Genomic DNA, 16,633 nt, shown 5'->3' with positions numbered 1-16,633 from the left:
TACGTCCATGTACATTGTGAACGCCAGACACCTCCTGCTTACTTCGGGGCGGGGGCTATTTCCGCATGGGACCAAGTACCTCTGCCATCTGCACACCTCCGGCAGGTTAGCCAGTGCAGACAAGGGCTCAGAGCAGGGCCCACATCCAGAGCCAGGGAACCAAAGCCAGCCTCCAGCCAGGGGCTGCAGGCACAGCTTCCATAAGGCAGCCCCCATGGACGCTGGGTCTGATCTAGTGCTGGGTCTGCCAGGGCTCTCGCTGGGGGGCCTCAGCAAGGCACGAGGGGTGCTCAGCCGGTCGGGGCACACACGGTCCGGAACCACTTCTGACCCTGGTGGGGACCCTGGGGTCTGACCGTGGTGGGGACCTTCTTAACCGCTCTGCGCCTGTCTCCAGACAGACACCACGTTATAAAGTACATTCAGGTCACTGGATCGAGAGTGAAAATTATTAACGTTCACCTCCTTTGCTGTGCCCACACCTGCCCCGCCACTGCTCCCCTGCCCACACCTGCCCCGCCATTGGCCCCCAGGCCTGCATCCTGCCTGCACCTACCCCGCCACTCACCTCATGCACCCCCCCGCCCACACATGCCCCGCCATTGCCCCCCCCCACCCGACCTGCCCGCCTTTAGCCCCCCGCCTGCACCTGCCCTGCCATTGGCCCCCAGGCCCACATCCTGCCTATACCTGCCCCGCCATTCACCTCGTGCACCCCCTGCCCACACCTACCCTGTCATTCGCCCCTCATGCCTGCACCTGCCCTGACATTTGCCCCATGCACCCCCTGCCCTGCCATTCACTCCCATGCAGCCCATGCCCACACCCTGCTCCCCCATTCGCTCTTGCACGCCCAGCCTGCACCCTGCTGTTCGCCCCCAGGCCCACCCCCTGCTCCACCATTCACTCCTGGAGGCCCTGCCTGTGCCCTGCTCATCTGAATTCCAGCCTCAGTAGCTCGGGTGTGCTTTGATTTGCTGCGTGTCACGGTGGTGAGCACCCTGGGCTGGGGTCTGACGGGCAGTGCACCATATGAATTATACAGCCAGGCAATGCCACTCAAAGCACCCAACCCACCTCCTCCAGAGCCCCTGGCCAGGCACCCCACCCACTGTGTGCCACCTCTAGGCAGCGTCCTCTCTCTGTCCTCCACATCACCACCACACTGTCCCCCACAAGGTTACTGGTCCTTCCTGCCCAGCGCCAGGCCCTCCTGCGGGCTCCACTCCGAGCTCCACGGCGGCCAAGGGATTCAGCCGCAGGCCCCCAGCAGAACTGCGGAGAGGCCTCTGGCTCCGCTCCTCATGCTTCAAGGCCGCAGGCGGGCTGCCTACAGGGGCCAGGAAGAACTCACAGCTCCGGCTCTGCGGGGCCGGCCAGGCACAGTAGCGGGGGCTCTCCAGCGCTGGCCCTGCTGGGGGGTGCACTGCGCTCGCCCCACCTGCAAAGCACCTCAAAGCACTTCTCAGGCCTCAGCCCTGCCTGACATGGGGAGAAACCACGGCACCCGCCCCAGGCCACACAGCAAGGCAGCCACAGAGGCGGGAACAGAACCCAGAAGTCCGGGGCTCTCAGCACACAGCCTTGCGGGTGGGTGGGGGAGCTTACCCGCTTGCTGCACCACTGCCAGGGCATGTTCTGATGCCCACCCGCCTGAGGTGCTTGCTGCACCGACCCAACCCCGGGGCTGCGAAATCCAGCCAGAGACAGGCCTCCCCGCTGACCCAATGCGAGAGCCAGGGACCCGGGCGATCCCCCTGCCCGAGCCCTCCTGGGGCCGCAAGGAGCTTGGCCCCATTCCCGAGGCAGCCCCTGTCTCTCTGGGGCCGTGGTGGCTACCCAGTGCCACGCTGCAGAGCGCGAGAGAGTCACACGAGCCCCACCGCACGAAAGGTCCCCGGCGACCCGGGTCTTGGAGCTCTCTCCCACTCCTCGCATCGCAGTGATCTTCCCGCCACTACCACAAGGGGGCACAGGAAAGCAGCCCAAGCCCAGGGACCAGCCTGCTTCCCCGAGCTCGTAACCGGTGGCACAGGGGCTGGCAGGGAGGCCCGGTGTCGGGGGGCACGGCTGCCCAGTGACCCTCGGACACCAGCAGGGCGAGCCGGGGACTGACCTGCTCCCGCTGGAAGGGGGCATCAGGCATGGGGGCAGTGCAGGGCTAGGCCCCTCGGGGCGCCGAGGTCACCCAGCTAGCAACGTGGGAAGCGTGGCGTGGATGGCTCCGGTGTTTCTACCCAGAGGTGCAGCCCCACTCGGAGCAGGGTCAGACGATGCTGCAGGAGCAAGGCCTGAGAACTGGGCATGGCTGAATGTGCTTCCCCAGGTGGATCAGCCTGTGCCCCCCGCCCCGGTGCCACGCAGGTGAAGGCAAATGAGGGCATCTCCCAAGGAAGAGCGCGCCCCATGGACAGTCCCTCTCTTGTGGGCTCACTTAGAGGGAGCATCTCCACCACAGAGCCGCATGGGTCTCTCGGGGCGATTGCAGGGGAAGATGCCCCAATCCTCCCCGCTCACCTGCGTGACCCCGCTGCACCAGCGCTCAGCCTGCCCATTTACATAACCTGCCCCGGGCTCCGACTGCCCAGGAGGGGGCTGCAGGGGGTTGTGCCGCCCCCAGAACACTGGCACTGTCTAAATGCCAAGGGATGGGGGAAGCGCTTCCCGGAGCAGCCTGCAGTGACAGAAAGCAGGAGAGGAGCGCGCATCCACGGGGAGGGGGCTGCACTGAACAGCCCAGGCCCCCGGCTAACGACGGCAGGCAGAAGGGACACCCGCTCCGATGCCGCCTTCGCTTGGATCCTGCCACCCACCCGGCCCTGCAGCGCAGCGTTACACAACAGGTAGTGACAGAGAGGGGAGCCGGGCCGGCCAGTGCCCCCACCTGGCACCGTGCCCCCAGGTGAGCCGGCTCCCTGCCCCCTGAGCGATCCTTCCCAGCCCTCTCCGACTCCCGCAGCCGGGAGACCCCAGCGGCTCCGGCCCAGCCCAGCCCGGCCCCCCCGAGCGCACACGTACTGCTGTAGAGGGTGTCGATCCAGGAGAGGCGCGCCAGGCCCCGGTGGCTGAGCGGCTCCATGCTCGGCGAGGCGAGGCTGGCTGTCAGATCCTTGGCCACCGACACATCTCCCAACAAAGGCGGCGAGGGGAGGGAGGGAGGGGAGCAGGGAGGGGGCCAAGGGGAGCGGGGCTGGGGCGGGCTGGCAGAAGCCCGGGCAGCAGTGGGTCACGGCAGCCGGCGAGGGGAGCCCGAGCCAGCCCCTACCCTGCAGCACGGGGCTGCCTGCCGGGGGGAGAGGCTCCGCTCCGGGAAGGAGCCGCCAGTGCCTGCCAATGGCAGCCCGCACCTCCCCCCGCCTCCGCCGGAGATGGGGCGGGGAGCGGAGCCAGCCCCGCATGCAGGGAAGCTGGGGAGGGGGCAGCGAGCCCCTCTCTCCGTGCTCCGGCGCCACGTCCAGAGTCACCCCCAGGCGCTCAGCTAGGCTGCTGCCCTGCACCCCAGAGGTGGCTGCATTTCAGCATCATGACAGGTGACAGCTGGGGGCGAAGGGGGGGCACCCCATGCCGTGGGGCAGTGCTGGGCTCCGCAGGCTACCATCAGCTCCCCGAGTTTGGGGGGAAGAGGCTGCGGAGACACTGCCAGATGGTCAGGTGGCTGCAGGTGGCAGTTAGCTGGGTCTGCCGCATCCCTCGAGGCCGATGACCCCCTCCCCCAGCCATGCCGTGAGTATTTTTAGGGGGTGGGGGAGGGGCAAGAGGGGCCCTGTGGGTGGCCTAACCTGGATATCCGGCCCTGTGCCCCCTCTGCAGACTGAGAGCGCAAATTGGCAAGACCCCTCGAGGCAGCCCGGGCATGACTTCAGTCCACCAGCCAGGGGGGCCAGTAGTGCCAGCTGGCAGGGTGATGCCCGTCTATTGGAAGCCAGGCTGAGAACCAGCCAACTCATTCCACACAGGCCAGCGAGCAGCCAGGGACGTAGCCACCTCCCAGCACCAGCGGGCCCTGCCACACTGGAGCTAAGAGGCCAGAGGGGAACGGCCCCAGTGGCAAGGAGAACGGGTCCCAAGGAATGACCTGGAGGGAACATGGGGCGCGTGGGGAGAGCGGAGCCGAGGAGCTCGACAGGCCCTGGGACATCGCCATCTTCGTAGTCACTGGAGCCAACAGCAGCCATGGCAGCTAAGAGATGCATTTCTTTCCTCTCCTCTCCTTCCCGGGGCACGCCAGTGCCAGCCCCCTCCTGCCCTGGGCCGAGAGGCCCGAGACTGCAGCCGGGCACAGCCAGAAGGCGTACGGTGGGTAACCAACCCCCCCAGCCGGGGCACAGTAGGTGCAGCCATGACACTCTCCAGGACAGGGAAGTGGCACAGACAGCCCTGGATGTGGCATGGACACTGCTGCCTCCGGGCCTCACGCTGTCCTCACCGAGGGGCGCCGGCGTTTCCTGCACCCTGCGCTCACCAACGAGCCCATCTGCAGCTGACAGGGTCCAAGCATTTTAGTGCTTTGGACGTGGTTCGTGTTAGAGGCAGCTTCTGAAATGAGACCCCCCCCCCCACGCCCTCCGAGCGCTGGGCCCCCAGCCCCCTCGAGGCACGGTTCTGCCCGCTGGGTTGTGCGCCGGCCAGGAGGGCCCTGCCGCACAGGGTGCCGGATCAGCCTGGCACACACAGCCTCAGTTTGCCAGACGCAGCATGCAGGGAGTTGGGGAGGGCCCAGGCACTTGACAGACGCCCCCCCCAGCCTGGGGCCTGGCACAGCTCCTGCGTCTGCTCCAGAAAGAAGCCTGGGTGGGGGACACCAAGCCCAATGGCCCAGGGTCACGGGAATGGTAGCACAGAGCCAGCAATGCTCTGGGACACAGCCCCCCCACCCCCCAGCAACAAGCCAGGGGCACGCTCTGAATGGGAGCCCTGCAGAGGTCGCTGGACATATGCTAACCTGTGGCCCGGAGCTCCCCCAGCTGGCTGCTCCCTTCAGTCGGGGGATGCCGCCGCCTTCAAGCAGCCTTGCCAGCAGCTCTCCTATCCTTCCCCTCACCCCATGAACCCATTGCACAAACTCCGGCCCAAGCAGGACAGCCCCGAGCAGGTCGCCTACACTAGGGGAATGGGGACAGGACGCCTGGGTTCCATTCCCAGCTCTCCCACCGACTTGCTGGGTGCCCGTGGCCAAGTCACTGCCTGGCTCTGTGCCTCAGTTTCCCTCCTGTGAACAGGGATGATACGTTCCCACCCCACATAAAGCACTGAGAGCTCCACAGACTGACAGCCCCGGAGGGGTGCTCCTACTGCAAGGGACACAGACCACTCCCTCCCATCCCCCACCGGCAGCCCTAGGAGAAAGGCTGTCGGTCCCAGCAGCAGAACAAGACCCCGCCGAAGCATCGAGAGCGAGACAGGAGTCCACAGACACCAGTGCCTGTCCCCACGTGCACCACGCCTTGCACCAGGGCAGAGGCACCAGAAGAGGAGCTGCCATCGGGCGGAGACTTGGGCCAGCTCCACTCCCTGGGCTTGGGAGAGAGCAGTGCCTGACGCCTCACCATGGAGCGGGCTCCCCGGGCCCCACCCAGGGCCATGCCAGCTCCATGTCCAAGCACAGCTTCTGCCCCGCCAGACATGTCCCACTCCGGGCACCGAGCAGCCAGCCCACCTGGGCCATCCCCCGAGCTAGGACGCAGAGATGCCAGACCCACTGCTCTGCGCTCCAGCCCTGTCAGCCCCAGTTCTGCTACCCAGAGCTCGGACAGGAAGGAGTTAAACGTCCACCCCGCTCTGCTTGTAGCCCAAGGAAATGTGAACTGCCTGAGCCATCAACCCCAATATGTCAGCAGGCCAGCCAAGCGTGCAACCCGGAGCCTGCCCTGGTGCAGCTCGTGCGGGCGCATCTGCCTGCCTGTCCCGAGGCGCGGGACTGGCAGCGATCCCACACCCAGCCGTCCCGCGGGGAGAGCGCTCCCCCCACTGTCCCAGCCGTGGCTGGACCCGGTCATGCCCACAGCGGGAGCCAGGCGCTGGGGCAGAGGGTTACACACCAGGGCCTGGCTTGGAGGGGGCGGGGAGCCGCTCAGACCGAAGTGCCCGCGCCAAGCAGCGTTACAGGGCACCAGCCCCATGCCGTGGGCAGGCCTTCCCCAGGCCCATCCCAGGGCACAGCCTGTCCCCCCCGCACACCTCCCCAGGCCACGGTTCTGTCCCGGCAGACCCGGCTCACGCTCGCCTCACGGTGCTCAGCGTGGTGCACCAAACACGGCCAGCGGGCCTCTCGGCCATGGCTAATCCAAAGGCACAGGGCGTGGGCTACGCACCCTTGACGGGCACCAGGAGTGGCACGGTCCGGGAGAAGCCTGTGCCCCAGCCCGAGCTGCCAGTCACCAAGCAGGACCCGAGGCGGGCAGCGTGGCTTTTCAGAGAGCTTTGGCAGTGCAGGGGCTGCAAGGCACAGGGCCCTTCCCCACGCCCAGGCAATCTCCCCGGTGCACTGCTATTGCTCACTGGCCAGCCAGCACCTGACTGGGCTGGCTTGGGAGGAGCTGGAGCAGCGGCACAAGCAGCCCCCCATACCCTCCCCGGCACCCGATTCCCATCTGCCATCATTGCCCAGCGTAGCCTGGGTCCTTGCAGCCCCAGGGCCGCTAGCCTCTCCTGGGGCTCTCTGCGCAGTCCTGGGCACGTGGCCAGAGAGCAGGGCCCCGGCCAGCCCTCCCTGTGTGCCCTTGCCTGGGCATATCGCCCCAAATCACCTCCCTGCCATCACAGGCCTCCCTCCTTTGGCTAAAGCTGGCCGGCGGCTGGCCATGAGGGTAGGGCTGGTGGCTCGCTGCGATACACAGGAGGAACTAGGAGGAACTGGCTGGTGCCCTCTGGCCCCTGGCATCTCCCATCCCCAAGTCTGAGCACCTGCCCCCGGTGGTTACGCTCTAGCCGAGAGCACCCAGACATTGGGCGGTGCCGCGCCAAGGACCATGCGTTTGGGGGGACCTGTGCATTCCCAGAGAGCCCTGGGGTCAGGTCAGTCCCCCGTCCCCGTCTCTCGCTGTGTGCCATCCTACCTGCTCCTCGCCCAGGCTAACCAAGGGCTGCCCTGCCCCCCCCACCCCGTTCCACCCATGGCCAGCTGGGGGAGGTCTCATGTCTGGGTTGAGTTCAGCCCCCTGCCCCCACAGCACTCACCGGGCCAATGGCAGTGGCGGGGGGGCAGTGCCCTGGGCCCAGGGAAAGGAGGCTGGTGACTATGCTAGGGGAAAGCCATCATGGCGGGGAGCCCGGAGCCGCTAGCAGGATCGACACAGCCCCAGCGCCAGGCACCGCTCTGCATCCCCACGAGAGGCCCAGGCTGCCCCGCCTGGGCTGGCAGGTTGGATCAGCACCAGAGTCCCCGCTGGGGCTCATTGCCAAGCTGAGCAGTGAGTCACCAGGCGGTGAATCACCAGCACAAGGTGCAGGCCGGGATGACGCGCAGAGAGCTGCAGTTATCCAGGCCTCACACCAGGCTCTGTACGGATCTGAGCAGCTCCCCGCACGCAGCCAGTGTCCCCCTGCACACACAGCGTAACAGAGTCCGGAGGGGGGACCACAGGCCTCCATGGCCAGGCAAGCAGAGCTCCCCCCGCTCGCTCACAGGCCAGTGCAGGGACCTCAGGCCCCAGGGCAAGGTCCTGTTCTGGATCTGTGCTCCGGGCCAGCAGGGTAAGGAGCACCTGCCCTGCTCTCTAGCGCCCCGCTCTGGCCTGCGCACAGACTAGCTGTGGCCAGACCCCCTCCCTCCAGTGCAGGGGCTATGCAGGGGAGCCATTTGCAGGACAAGGAGCCTCTCCGCTCGGAGGCCGACAGGAGCCTGGATTCTGGGGTCAGCGGCACCCGCTTGGCATGAGGCGATGGCCCCCAGCAGACTGGGGGGACCCCAGCTCCATTCCGCCCCCCAGCACTCTCAAGAGCACACAGCATTCCCCTGCCCTTACGCTGCACTGCTGCGCCCCACACCAGAGGTGGCCGCACTTCTCCCTATGTGCCTCATTAAGAACGCTGCCAGCGATGGGCACGAAGCCCTCCAGGGCCCCTGCGGGGCGAAAGCACCATAGAAACAGCCACCGTCATCCTGCTGGGATTCGCTGCAGGGGCGGGAGGAGGGGGTGGATCTTTGAAGAGTCACTGCCACGTGCCAGGCTGCTACACTCACATCTGCCAAGGCCACACGCCGCCCTGGGCTGCAAACTGCTCCGGCTTTTCTCCGCCGCCTGCAGCGGGATGGGGCTACACGACACCGCAATGCCCCGTCTGACCCCATCCAGCCCGGCTCCTCCCCAGCCCCGTGCCGCAGGCTCTGCCCTGCCAGCCGCTGGGCAGTACGGAAGGCTACAGGGGATCAGGCAGGACAGAGCTTCCCTCTCCCTGAGCCCATTGCCGCTTTAAGGACATAGCTCCCCCACCCTCGGCAAGTCTGGTAACCGCAGCCTCGGCAGGCTCCCCAGTGAGCGTCACCTTGTGGCCTGATCCCAGTGATGCAGAGCCAAACTGCGGCACAAACCCACAGAGCAAAGGGCCACAGACCCAGCCGCCCACCAGGCTCGGGAAGCCTTCAGCTTAGCTCAGCGAGGAACCACAGCGCGGCCAGGCCCTGCCCAATGGCCAGCGCCAGGGAGCGCCTGAGGGGACGGGGAGAAAACACCAGCCCCCAACCCCCCCCTCGGGGAGGCCGTGGCACCGCAGCCAGCATCACGGACACACCGCACCAGTCAGAGCAGGGATGGAGGTGCCCCTCTAGCCCAGGGTGGGTGGGCGAGCGGCTACCCCAGACCGCACCATCAGCTGAGTCGCCTCTGAGCTCCCCGCCCGGCTCGGTCTCTGGAATCTGCTTCCAGCCCCCGTCTCATGGTGCCAGGGAGAACACAAAGGCCTTGCTGCCCACGCCCCACCCGGGCCTGGCTGCCCTCTGGCCTTGGGGGGAGGCCACGAGTCACGCTCTCCACCACCCCCATGCAGCCCTGTCTGCTCCGGCTCACTCATGCCGATAACAGCCAGGCTCTGGCTCCAGCCCCACTGCAGCCAGACCGCACCCAAAGCTCGAGGGGTGGGGATGCAGGGAGGCTTCTGCCAGCCCCAAGCCATCCTGACCCATGGTTCTCAGCAATGCCCTGCGGGCATTGCTTTGGCCACACACTGCCCATTATCCTCGGTGCTCAACTGGCCCTCTTCACTGTGGTACCTGGTGTGACGAAGCGGGACTGTTCTTAATGTTTCCTCTGAATAGTGTGGGGGTGCCTCAGTTTCCCCTAGGCAGTTCTTAAGTATCTAGGGGGTGGGGTAAGGGTGTATGATCGTTGCAAAGCCCTAGGGGGCAGGTGTGTGCAGGGGTCTGGACACAGAGAATGGCCGACACCCTGTTTCCTGGCAACTGATGGCCTGGGCCTTCCCCCCTGCAAGGTGAGAGCTGAAGGGTTGGAGAACAAAGGAATCCGGTGACCTCCTGGCCCAGGAAAGGAACAAAGCCCAGAGGAGGGGGGGCTGGAGGGAGTTTCAGTTTGGGGCTGGCTGGGACATGGAGTGAAGGGCAGACGTGGTTGTCTGGCTCACTGCCCCCCAAAATGGACCCAGCTGAGGGGTCCTGTTCTCTGTACCTACAAGCTCTGTGTTAGACCATGTTCCTGTCATCTAATAAACCTTCTGTTTTACTGGCTGGCTGAGAGTCCCGTCTGACTGCGGAGTTGGGGGGCAGGACCCTCTGGCTTCCCCAGGACCCCGCCTGGGCGGACTCGCTGTGGGAAGCGCACGGAGGGGCAGAGGAAGCTGAATGCTCCGAGGCCAGACCCAGGAAGGTGGAAGCTGTGTGAGCTGTGTGTCCTGCAGACAGGCTGCTTGCAGAAAGGAGACTTCCCCAGAGTCCTGCCTGGCTTTGTAGGGAGCAGTTCCAGAGCAACGCCCGGGGACGCCGTGACACCTGGGTACCTAAGGAAGGGAGCACCGCAAGTGGAAATACCCCCCATTCCAGTTCACAGAGCGATCGCCCCATGTGCCAGGGCCCCCAGCCTGCCCTAGAACCAGACACTCCCTTTCCGAGGGGCTCGCGCTCCTCTGCCACGCCCGCCCTGCCAGCAAAGGTCCCCCAGGGAACGGCAGCATGAACCCTGCCCGTGCCCAGGAGCAGCTGCTGACCTGGTGTGAGGATGGGACGCAGCAGGGAGGGGGGGAGTGTTGCCCTGGGAATGTGCCCTGGGGATGGGAGACCTGAGAGTCTGTCACCTGAGCCAGGAGGGGGCGGGGGAGGTGACACCTCTGCCCAGGAATGTGAAGACAGGCTGCAGGAGAGAGCCTGCTGGGGGGGTTTAGTTTCAGTTTGGGGCTGGGTGGAGGAACGCAGGGAACCCCAGGGCTGGGGTCTAAGCTCCCTGCTCCCCCAGAAGGACTTGACTGAGGGGTCCTGGGTGGCTCTGTTTTGGACTGTGTTCCTGTTGTCCAATAAACCTTCTGTTTTACTGGCTGGCTGAGAGTCACAGTGAATCCCAGGAAGAGGGGTGCAGGGCCTGGACTCCCCCCCACTCCGTGACACCTGGCCATTCAGCGGGAACTCCCCGGGCTTTGGAGCAGGCAGCCGCACGATGGGCGTCTGAACCAGGCCCGACCTTGCACTCAGCTTGGCTCTGGCCCAGAACGGGAAAGCCAGGGAGGCAGGCGTCAGGGACTGGATCCCACCGGGGCAGCCAGAGCTGGAATGATGCAAGGGAACAGCTCTGGCATAAGTATGGGAGGGGGAAGCGGCAGGGGAGGATGGACCAGCCCCTGCCTCGGGACGTGGGGCAAGAGAGGTCAGCTGGGGCACAGGCAGGGGGCACTGCTCTCTCAGCTCCAGCCCCTAACTCCACAGGCGGCTCCCCACCACGGCGAGAGACTGCACGAGACCTTCTCCCTGGCCCATGGGGCATCCAGCCTGCTGCTGCCACATCAGCCCCCTGACTCTCCTCTCCTGGGGCCACATCCCTGAGCCCTCCAGGGAGAACACGGCAGCATCCCACTGCGCCATGCAGACCCCAGGGGGGCAGAGCAAAGGGAAGGCTCCTGCTGCAGGGATAGTGCCAGGCAGGCCCAGCATCTCTGCCCAGCACTGTCCAGTCAGGCATCTCTGGCACACAGCTGGGTGCCACGGGCAGAGACGGGACATCGGCCCAGCGGGACCTCAGGTCTGATCCCGGCCGGCAGTGCCTGCTTCAAAGGTTATCACCACCAGACAGGCCTTCGCCGGGCCACCCCACTCCCCCAGGGCAGCTGGGACGGGACAGCACCTCAGTGCCTCTGGGGAAATTCCGCCATTGCTCCAAAGGGTGGGGAGACCCTTGCTCAGCCTATCCTCCCCGGGGGCAGAGCCAGCCACTAGAGGAGCAGAGACCCCCCTTCTTGGGCGGTCCCCCGGGAGGGTTCCGGGCCGCCCGGGAACAGCGCCAGAACCAGAGAGCAGCAAAGCCACAGGCTGGGTCCCCGTGCAGAGCTAAAGCCAGCAGTGTGCGTGCACACGTGTGCGGAGGGGCAGGCTATCGTGCGGTGGGGGGGCGAGCGTGCCCAGACCTGCTAGCACGGAACTCCAGCCTGATGAAGACACGCATCAGCCCCCTGCACCATGCAGATCGGGGAGGAGGGCCAGGACAGGATCTCTGCCATGCATGCAGTGCACACGTCTCCCCGCTCGTAGCAGGAAACCGCTCACCTCCCACCTCCTCCACCGAGCAGGCGAGCAGCACGCAAGGACAGCTGGCTCAAGGTGCATCTCACACCCGCCCAGAGGCAGCGAGACACTGAACACACCAACCAGACCGGGAGCTTCTGGCCCGTGCAGCAGGCTGCCCCACGCAGCAGGGCCCCTGTGGTCGCAGAGCCCTGCCACAGCTGCAAATGGCTTTTGCATGCCACTTGCAGAGACATCATCGGGGCGGCTGAGGGGGTGGTTATAATTGCTGCTCCCACCAGTCACATGCAGGCCCATCTCCCCCCCCCCCCCCCCGCCCAACCACGGGCCTCTGCGTCTACCCTTCCACAGCAGGCGCTCTGCAAAGCCAACAGTGTCACTGGGGTTTCAGTCACCCCGGGACAGCCGGTTTACAGGCATTTCTTCCCCGGCCAGGCACTGAAGGTCACTCCCCGCACACATACACACAGTGCCTGGGGGCTGGGGCAGAAGACCCACTGCAGAAACACACTGACAGGACACTGCAGTCGCCCCCTCCAGCAAGGGGGGCAGGGCCCAGCTCCCTGCAGAAGCTGGCTATGCTGCTCTCCTCAGCCAGCAGGGACCCACAGCGAAGTGGGGGAGAGAAACCTCCCACGCCCCAGCCCCCACACCGCTGTGGGAGGGGAGCAGACAATGACGCAGATGTGGTCACTCTGCCTGCAGGAAGGGAGCTGGGAGACGTCAGCCCTGCAAGTCACGCCGCACCCCCAGGGGAAGGGACCCTGCTCTGCAGGGAAGCCTGGGCTGGGACTCCAGGCTTCTCCATACGGCCACTGAGGCCAACAGGCAGGCGGCTGCTGCAGCCTGGCTGGCCCCATGGGAGATGGGCTGTCAGGCTGATCATCGAGCAGGGGTCAGGCTCTAGCATGTTCCCCAGAACCAGGAAGGCAAGAGAGGGAGCCCCACTGGCTGGATCAGGAGATGCCAGGCAGGGAGGAACTCTCAGCTACTGGTTCGACCCCAGCCCCGGGGAGCAAGAGGCTGGTGGCTGTTTAATGACCCTCATGAAACATATCTGGAGGTTGGCAGGGATGAGCATGGACGTCACGAATGCCACGACTTCATGGCCTCGTCCGCACGCTCACCAGGGAGGAAACGGGCCAAACGGCCCTCAAGACTGAGCGGCCCTCTACCAGGGCAGGCCAGGGCCCGTGGCGTGAGCTCGCCCGTGCTGCCTTCATCCCACCCCCTAGGCCGTGTGTGCCCAGACCTAGCACAACAGGGCACGGAGCGGGACTGGCGCCTGAGGTTAATCACGCTGGATAGAATGGGGACTGCCAGCGTCAGCAGGGCAAGAACACGCCGGTGTGCACGTGGGCCACGCCGTTTCTACACCCACGCTGCTGCAGCTACACGCCTGAATCGGGGCCTTGGGCACGTGACTGACCAGGCGTGCATCTCGCTGGCACAAGGTTAGTGCATCGGCGCACACACTCCCCCAGCCAGGCCCAATACACGTTTCCGTAACACACGGCCCCGGCATGCGATCCAGGTGTATTTCTTCTGACCCGATCCCACCCATAACACCAACCCCACCCGCTACCCCCTTGCAGCTCTTCCTGTTTATCCAGCGCCCTCTGCACCGCGGAGCATTCACACAGAGCTGCAGAGTCACACCGACCCTGTGGTTCCCGGCTTCCCAGGTGAGCAGCTCTCTGCTTTCACACGGCCCCCTGGGCTGCACACACAGAGCCCTCCTCTCTGCAGACCCCTCCTGTACGCCGCACGGCCTCCCAGCCCAGCCTGCTCTGCTCTGCGCAGGGTCAGAGATGCTGGAAGGGACCCAGCCAGCACCAGGGCAGGACTGTTCCCTACAGCACATTCCCCAGGGCTCTGCCCAGCCGAGCGAACAAAGCTGCAGGGTTTTCATGGGGAGACTATTCCGCGTGCTAATAGCCCCAGAACCAGCACCCTGCCTCCCCCAATCCTGGGCTTGATTCCTTCCCATACGCCCGGGGGCCGTCCAGCCGGCTGGAATGGGTGGGCGAGGGGCAGCTGCCGCCACCCAGCCAGCCTGGGCGAAATGACTCAGCCAAGCACCCCCCCATGCCAGCCTCGCTCGGGGTGGTGGGGTCTCAATCCCCTTTTCACCCTGGCAGACAGCAGCTCGTTCTCCACGAGGCGGGGCCGTCCTCGTGCACGGCTGGGGGGCAGGCTCCAGGGGCCTCGCAGGGGCTCTGCCCCTCGGCGTGCGGCCAGAGAACATCTCCAGCAGGGCTTTCCAGGCCGAGGCAGCCGGTTCAGAAGGGGGCAGGGGAGCAGGAGGGAAGGCAGAGCCTGGGGGAGCTGGCGAGCGCCGGGGATTTCAGTCCCTACAAAGCCATTTCATGCAGCTCAGAGGCGTTGTGGAGTTTCTCGGCAGCTCAGCCAGTTTGTTACTCTCCCGGGCGGGCGTACCATGGTGTAAACCAGGCCTCCTCCCGCCCAACATCCAACCGGTGCAGCCAGACCAGGGGCAGAGAGGGGCTGCTGGGGGTGGATGAGGGCACCATGAGCCACAGCTCTTTTCTGAGCAGGGGTAAGAGATGCTGTGTTTAAAATGCCGCCGGCTGCCTGCCACCCCCTCCCCAGCCACCCTCTCCAGCCGCCCCCTCCAGCCCCGTCCCCAAATGCCCCCTCCAAAGCAGCACTCTACACAAGGCTAGTGCAGCTTCAGCCCCTCTGGAGGGAGCCTACTTTTAGCAACAAACCCTCATGCAGACAGTGCCCAAAGCCCTTCAATACCACAGCCTGGCCCATATGGCTCTGGGGGTCCCCCCCAGACACAGCCCAGCGCCTGGAACTCTGGGGGTCCCCCCCAGACACAGCCTGGCCCCTATAGCTCTGGGGGTCCCCCCCAGACACAGCCCAGTGCCTGGAACTCTGGGGGTCCCCCCCAGACACAGCCCGGAGCCTGGAACTCTGGGGGTCCCCCCCAGACACAGCCTGGCTCCTATAGCTCTGGGGGTCCCCCCAGACACAGCCCAGTACCTGGAACTCTGGGGGTCCCCCCCAGACACAGCCTGGCCCCTATAGCTCTGGGGGTCCCCCCCAGACACAGCCCGGTGCCTGGAACTCTGGGGGTCCCCCCCAGACACAGCCTGGCCCCTATAGCTCTGGGGGTCCCCCCCAGACACAGCCCGGTGCCTGGAACTCTGGGGGTCCCCCTCAGACACAGCCTGGCCCCTATAGCTCTGGGGGTCCCCCCCAGACACAGCCCGGTGCCTGGAACTCTGGGGGTCCCCCTCAGACACAGCCTGGCCCCTATAGCTCTGGGGGTCCCCCCCAGACACAGCCCGGCGCCTGGAACTCTGGGGGTTCCCCCCAGACACAGCCTGGCCACTATAGCTCTGGGGGTCCCCCCCAGACACAGCCCGGAGCCTGGAACTCTGGGGGTCCCCCCCAGACACAGCCTGGCCCCTATAGCTCTGGGGGTCCCCCCCAGACACAGCCCGGAGCCTGGAACTCTGGGGGTCCCCCCCAGACACAGCATGGCCCCTATAGCTCTGGGGGTCCCCCCCAGACACAGCCCGGAGCCTGGAACTCTGGGGGTCCCCCCCAGACACAGCCTGGCCCCTATAGCTCTGGGGGTCCCTCCCAGACACAGCCCAGGCCCTGGAACTCTGGGCCCCCCCCAGGACACTGCTGTCCAGTGTGCGAAACTCCAGTGTGTCAGGCTCTGGGAAGCAGGGACCCCTGTAATCGCTGGCCAGGATCAGCCCGTCTCCCTCGCTCCTTGTTTTGCTCAGTGCCCGTTTAGCCGTAGCCGCCCAACCCACACATTGCTATTTCTGTGCTCCTTGTGCAAGTCCTCTCCTCCAGCTGCCATGTGACCTGCCCCGCTCACCCTGCCTCAGCGGAGCCCGGAGCTCAGGGGGACAAGGCTGGAGACTAAATCCCCATCCCTCGGCCCAGAGCACTGAGCTGCCTGTGGCCAGCGCCCGCAGGGCTGGTTTGGGATGGGACCAGGCCTGAACCATCCGCAACCCCTCCATTAACACACCCACCGCCAGCCAACAAAGGGACTTCTCCCGGGTCAGCCAGCCATGGAGCCGGGGCGGGGGGGCATGGTCTGCACTGTGGCAGTCACCCAGAGCGAGAGCCCAGCCAGGCAGGAGATTGCTCCTGTCCCCCACCCAGAGCTGCAGGAAGCCCAGTCTAATGCTCCGCCCTGGGCACAGGCATGGCCCAGACCCACGGTCCTGTAGTTACCATGCCTGGGGCCCATATGTGGGGCTGTGGCAGATTCCCGGGGGAAGCCACCACGACGCCGTGGGTTCCTTGGAAGTCTGGAGAAGGGGAAGCACACGCTAGAGGCAAGAGAGACCAGGGTTATCACCTGTAGGTTCCTCTAGCTGCAGCACTGACAGGGGACAGGAGTCTGCCCGCTACCAGCTGCCCACACAGAGCTGCCCTACCGCAGAGCCCAGCGGCCACGGCTTCCACCGCTCCGGGCTCCCACAGCTGCACCAGCACAGGCCTGCCTGACCCAGACTGAGGGAGCAGCACGAGAGACAGGCTGCGTTCACTACAGACGTGCCCGGCAGGGACAGCGCACACAGAGATCTACAGGACTCATGCCACTGAACAAAGCCCAGCGCCGGCACACCTCACCCTGAGAGATCCAAAACCAAATACACAGAGAAATCCCTCCTCTCACCACAGAAAGGCAGCCATCTCTGGGGCGGGACACAGCAGCTGTTTAGCAGCACCCACCAACTCTGCACAATGGCTTAGGACAGGGGAATATTAAGGAAGCTGATGTGATCACTAGAGCCCGGCTGGGATCTGGTAGCTCCCATTCCCACACAGACAAAGCTGCTCTCTCCTGACTAGCTGGGGTGGCAGACGCCACCGGGCACAGAGTCTTCTTCTTTCTGTCTCCAGGGGAGGCCAACGAGAGGCCAGCCTCCCCGGGGGAGTTCAGGGAGTGAT

At 65.6% G+C, this 16,633-nt stretch overlaps 1 protein-coding gene across 2 annotated transcripts in view; it reads right to left on the bottom strand.

The window, feature by feature from the left end:
* ABR (ABR activator of RhoGEF and GTPase) overlaps nt 1-16,633 on the bottom strand; it is a 103,474-nt gene that overhangs the window by 62,998 nt on the left and 23,843 nt on the right. Inside the window, exon 1 of one of the 2 annotated variants that reach the window (XM_073315150.1) lies at nt 3,019-3,643. The exons of the other annotated variant lie outside the window; for it this stretch is intronic. Coding sequence (XP_073171251.1) covers nt 3,019-3,079 — 61 coding nt within the window. The 5' untranslated portion in view covers nt 3,080-3,643. Of the gene's footprint in view, nt 1-3,018; nt 3,644-16,633 lie in introns of those variants that run through there. 2 annotated transcript variants of the gene reach the window in all.

The sequence above is a fragment of the Lepidochelys kempii genome, chromosome 17 (genome assembly GCF_965140265.1).
Source record: "Lepidochelys kempii isolate rLepKem1 chromosome 17, rLepKem1.hap2, whole genome shotgun sequence".
Classification (NCBI taxonomy): domain Eukaryota; kingdom Metazoa; phylum Chordata; order Testudines; family Cheloniidae; genus Lepidochelys; species Lepidochelys kempii.
The sequence above is the reverse complement of the archived record's forward strand: the minus strand, read 5'-3'. Positions and strand labels throughout refer to the sequence as shown.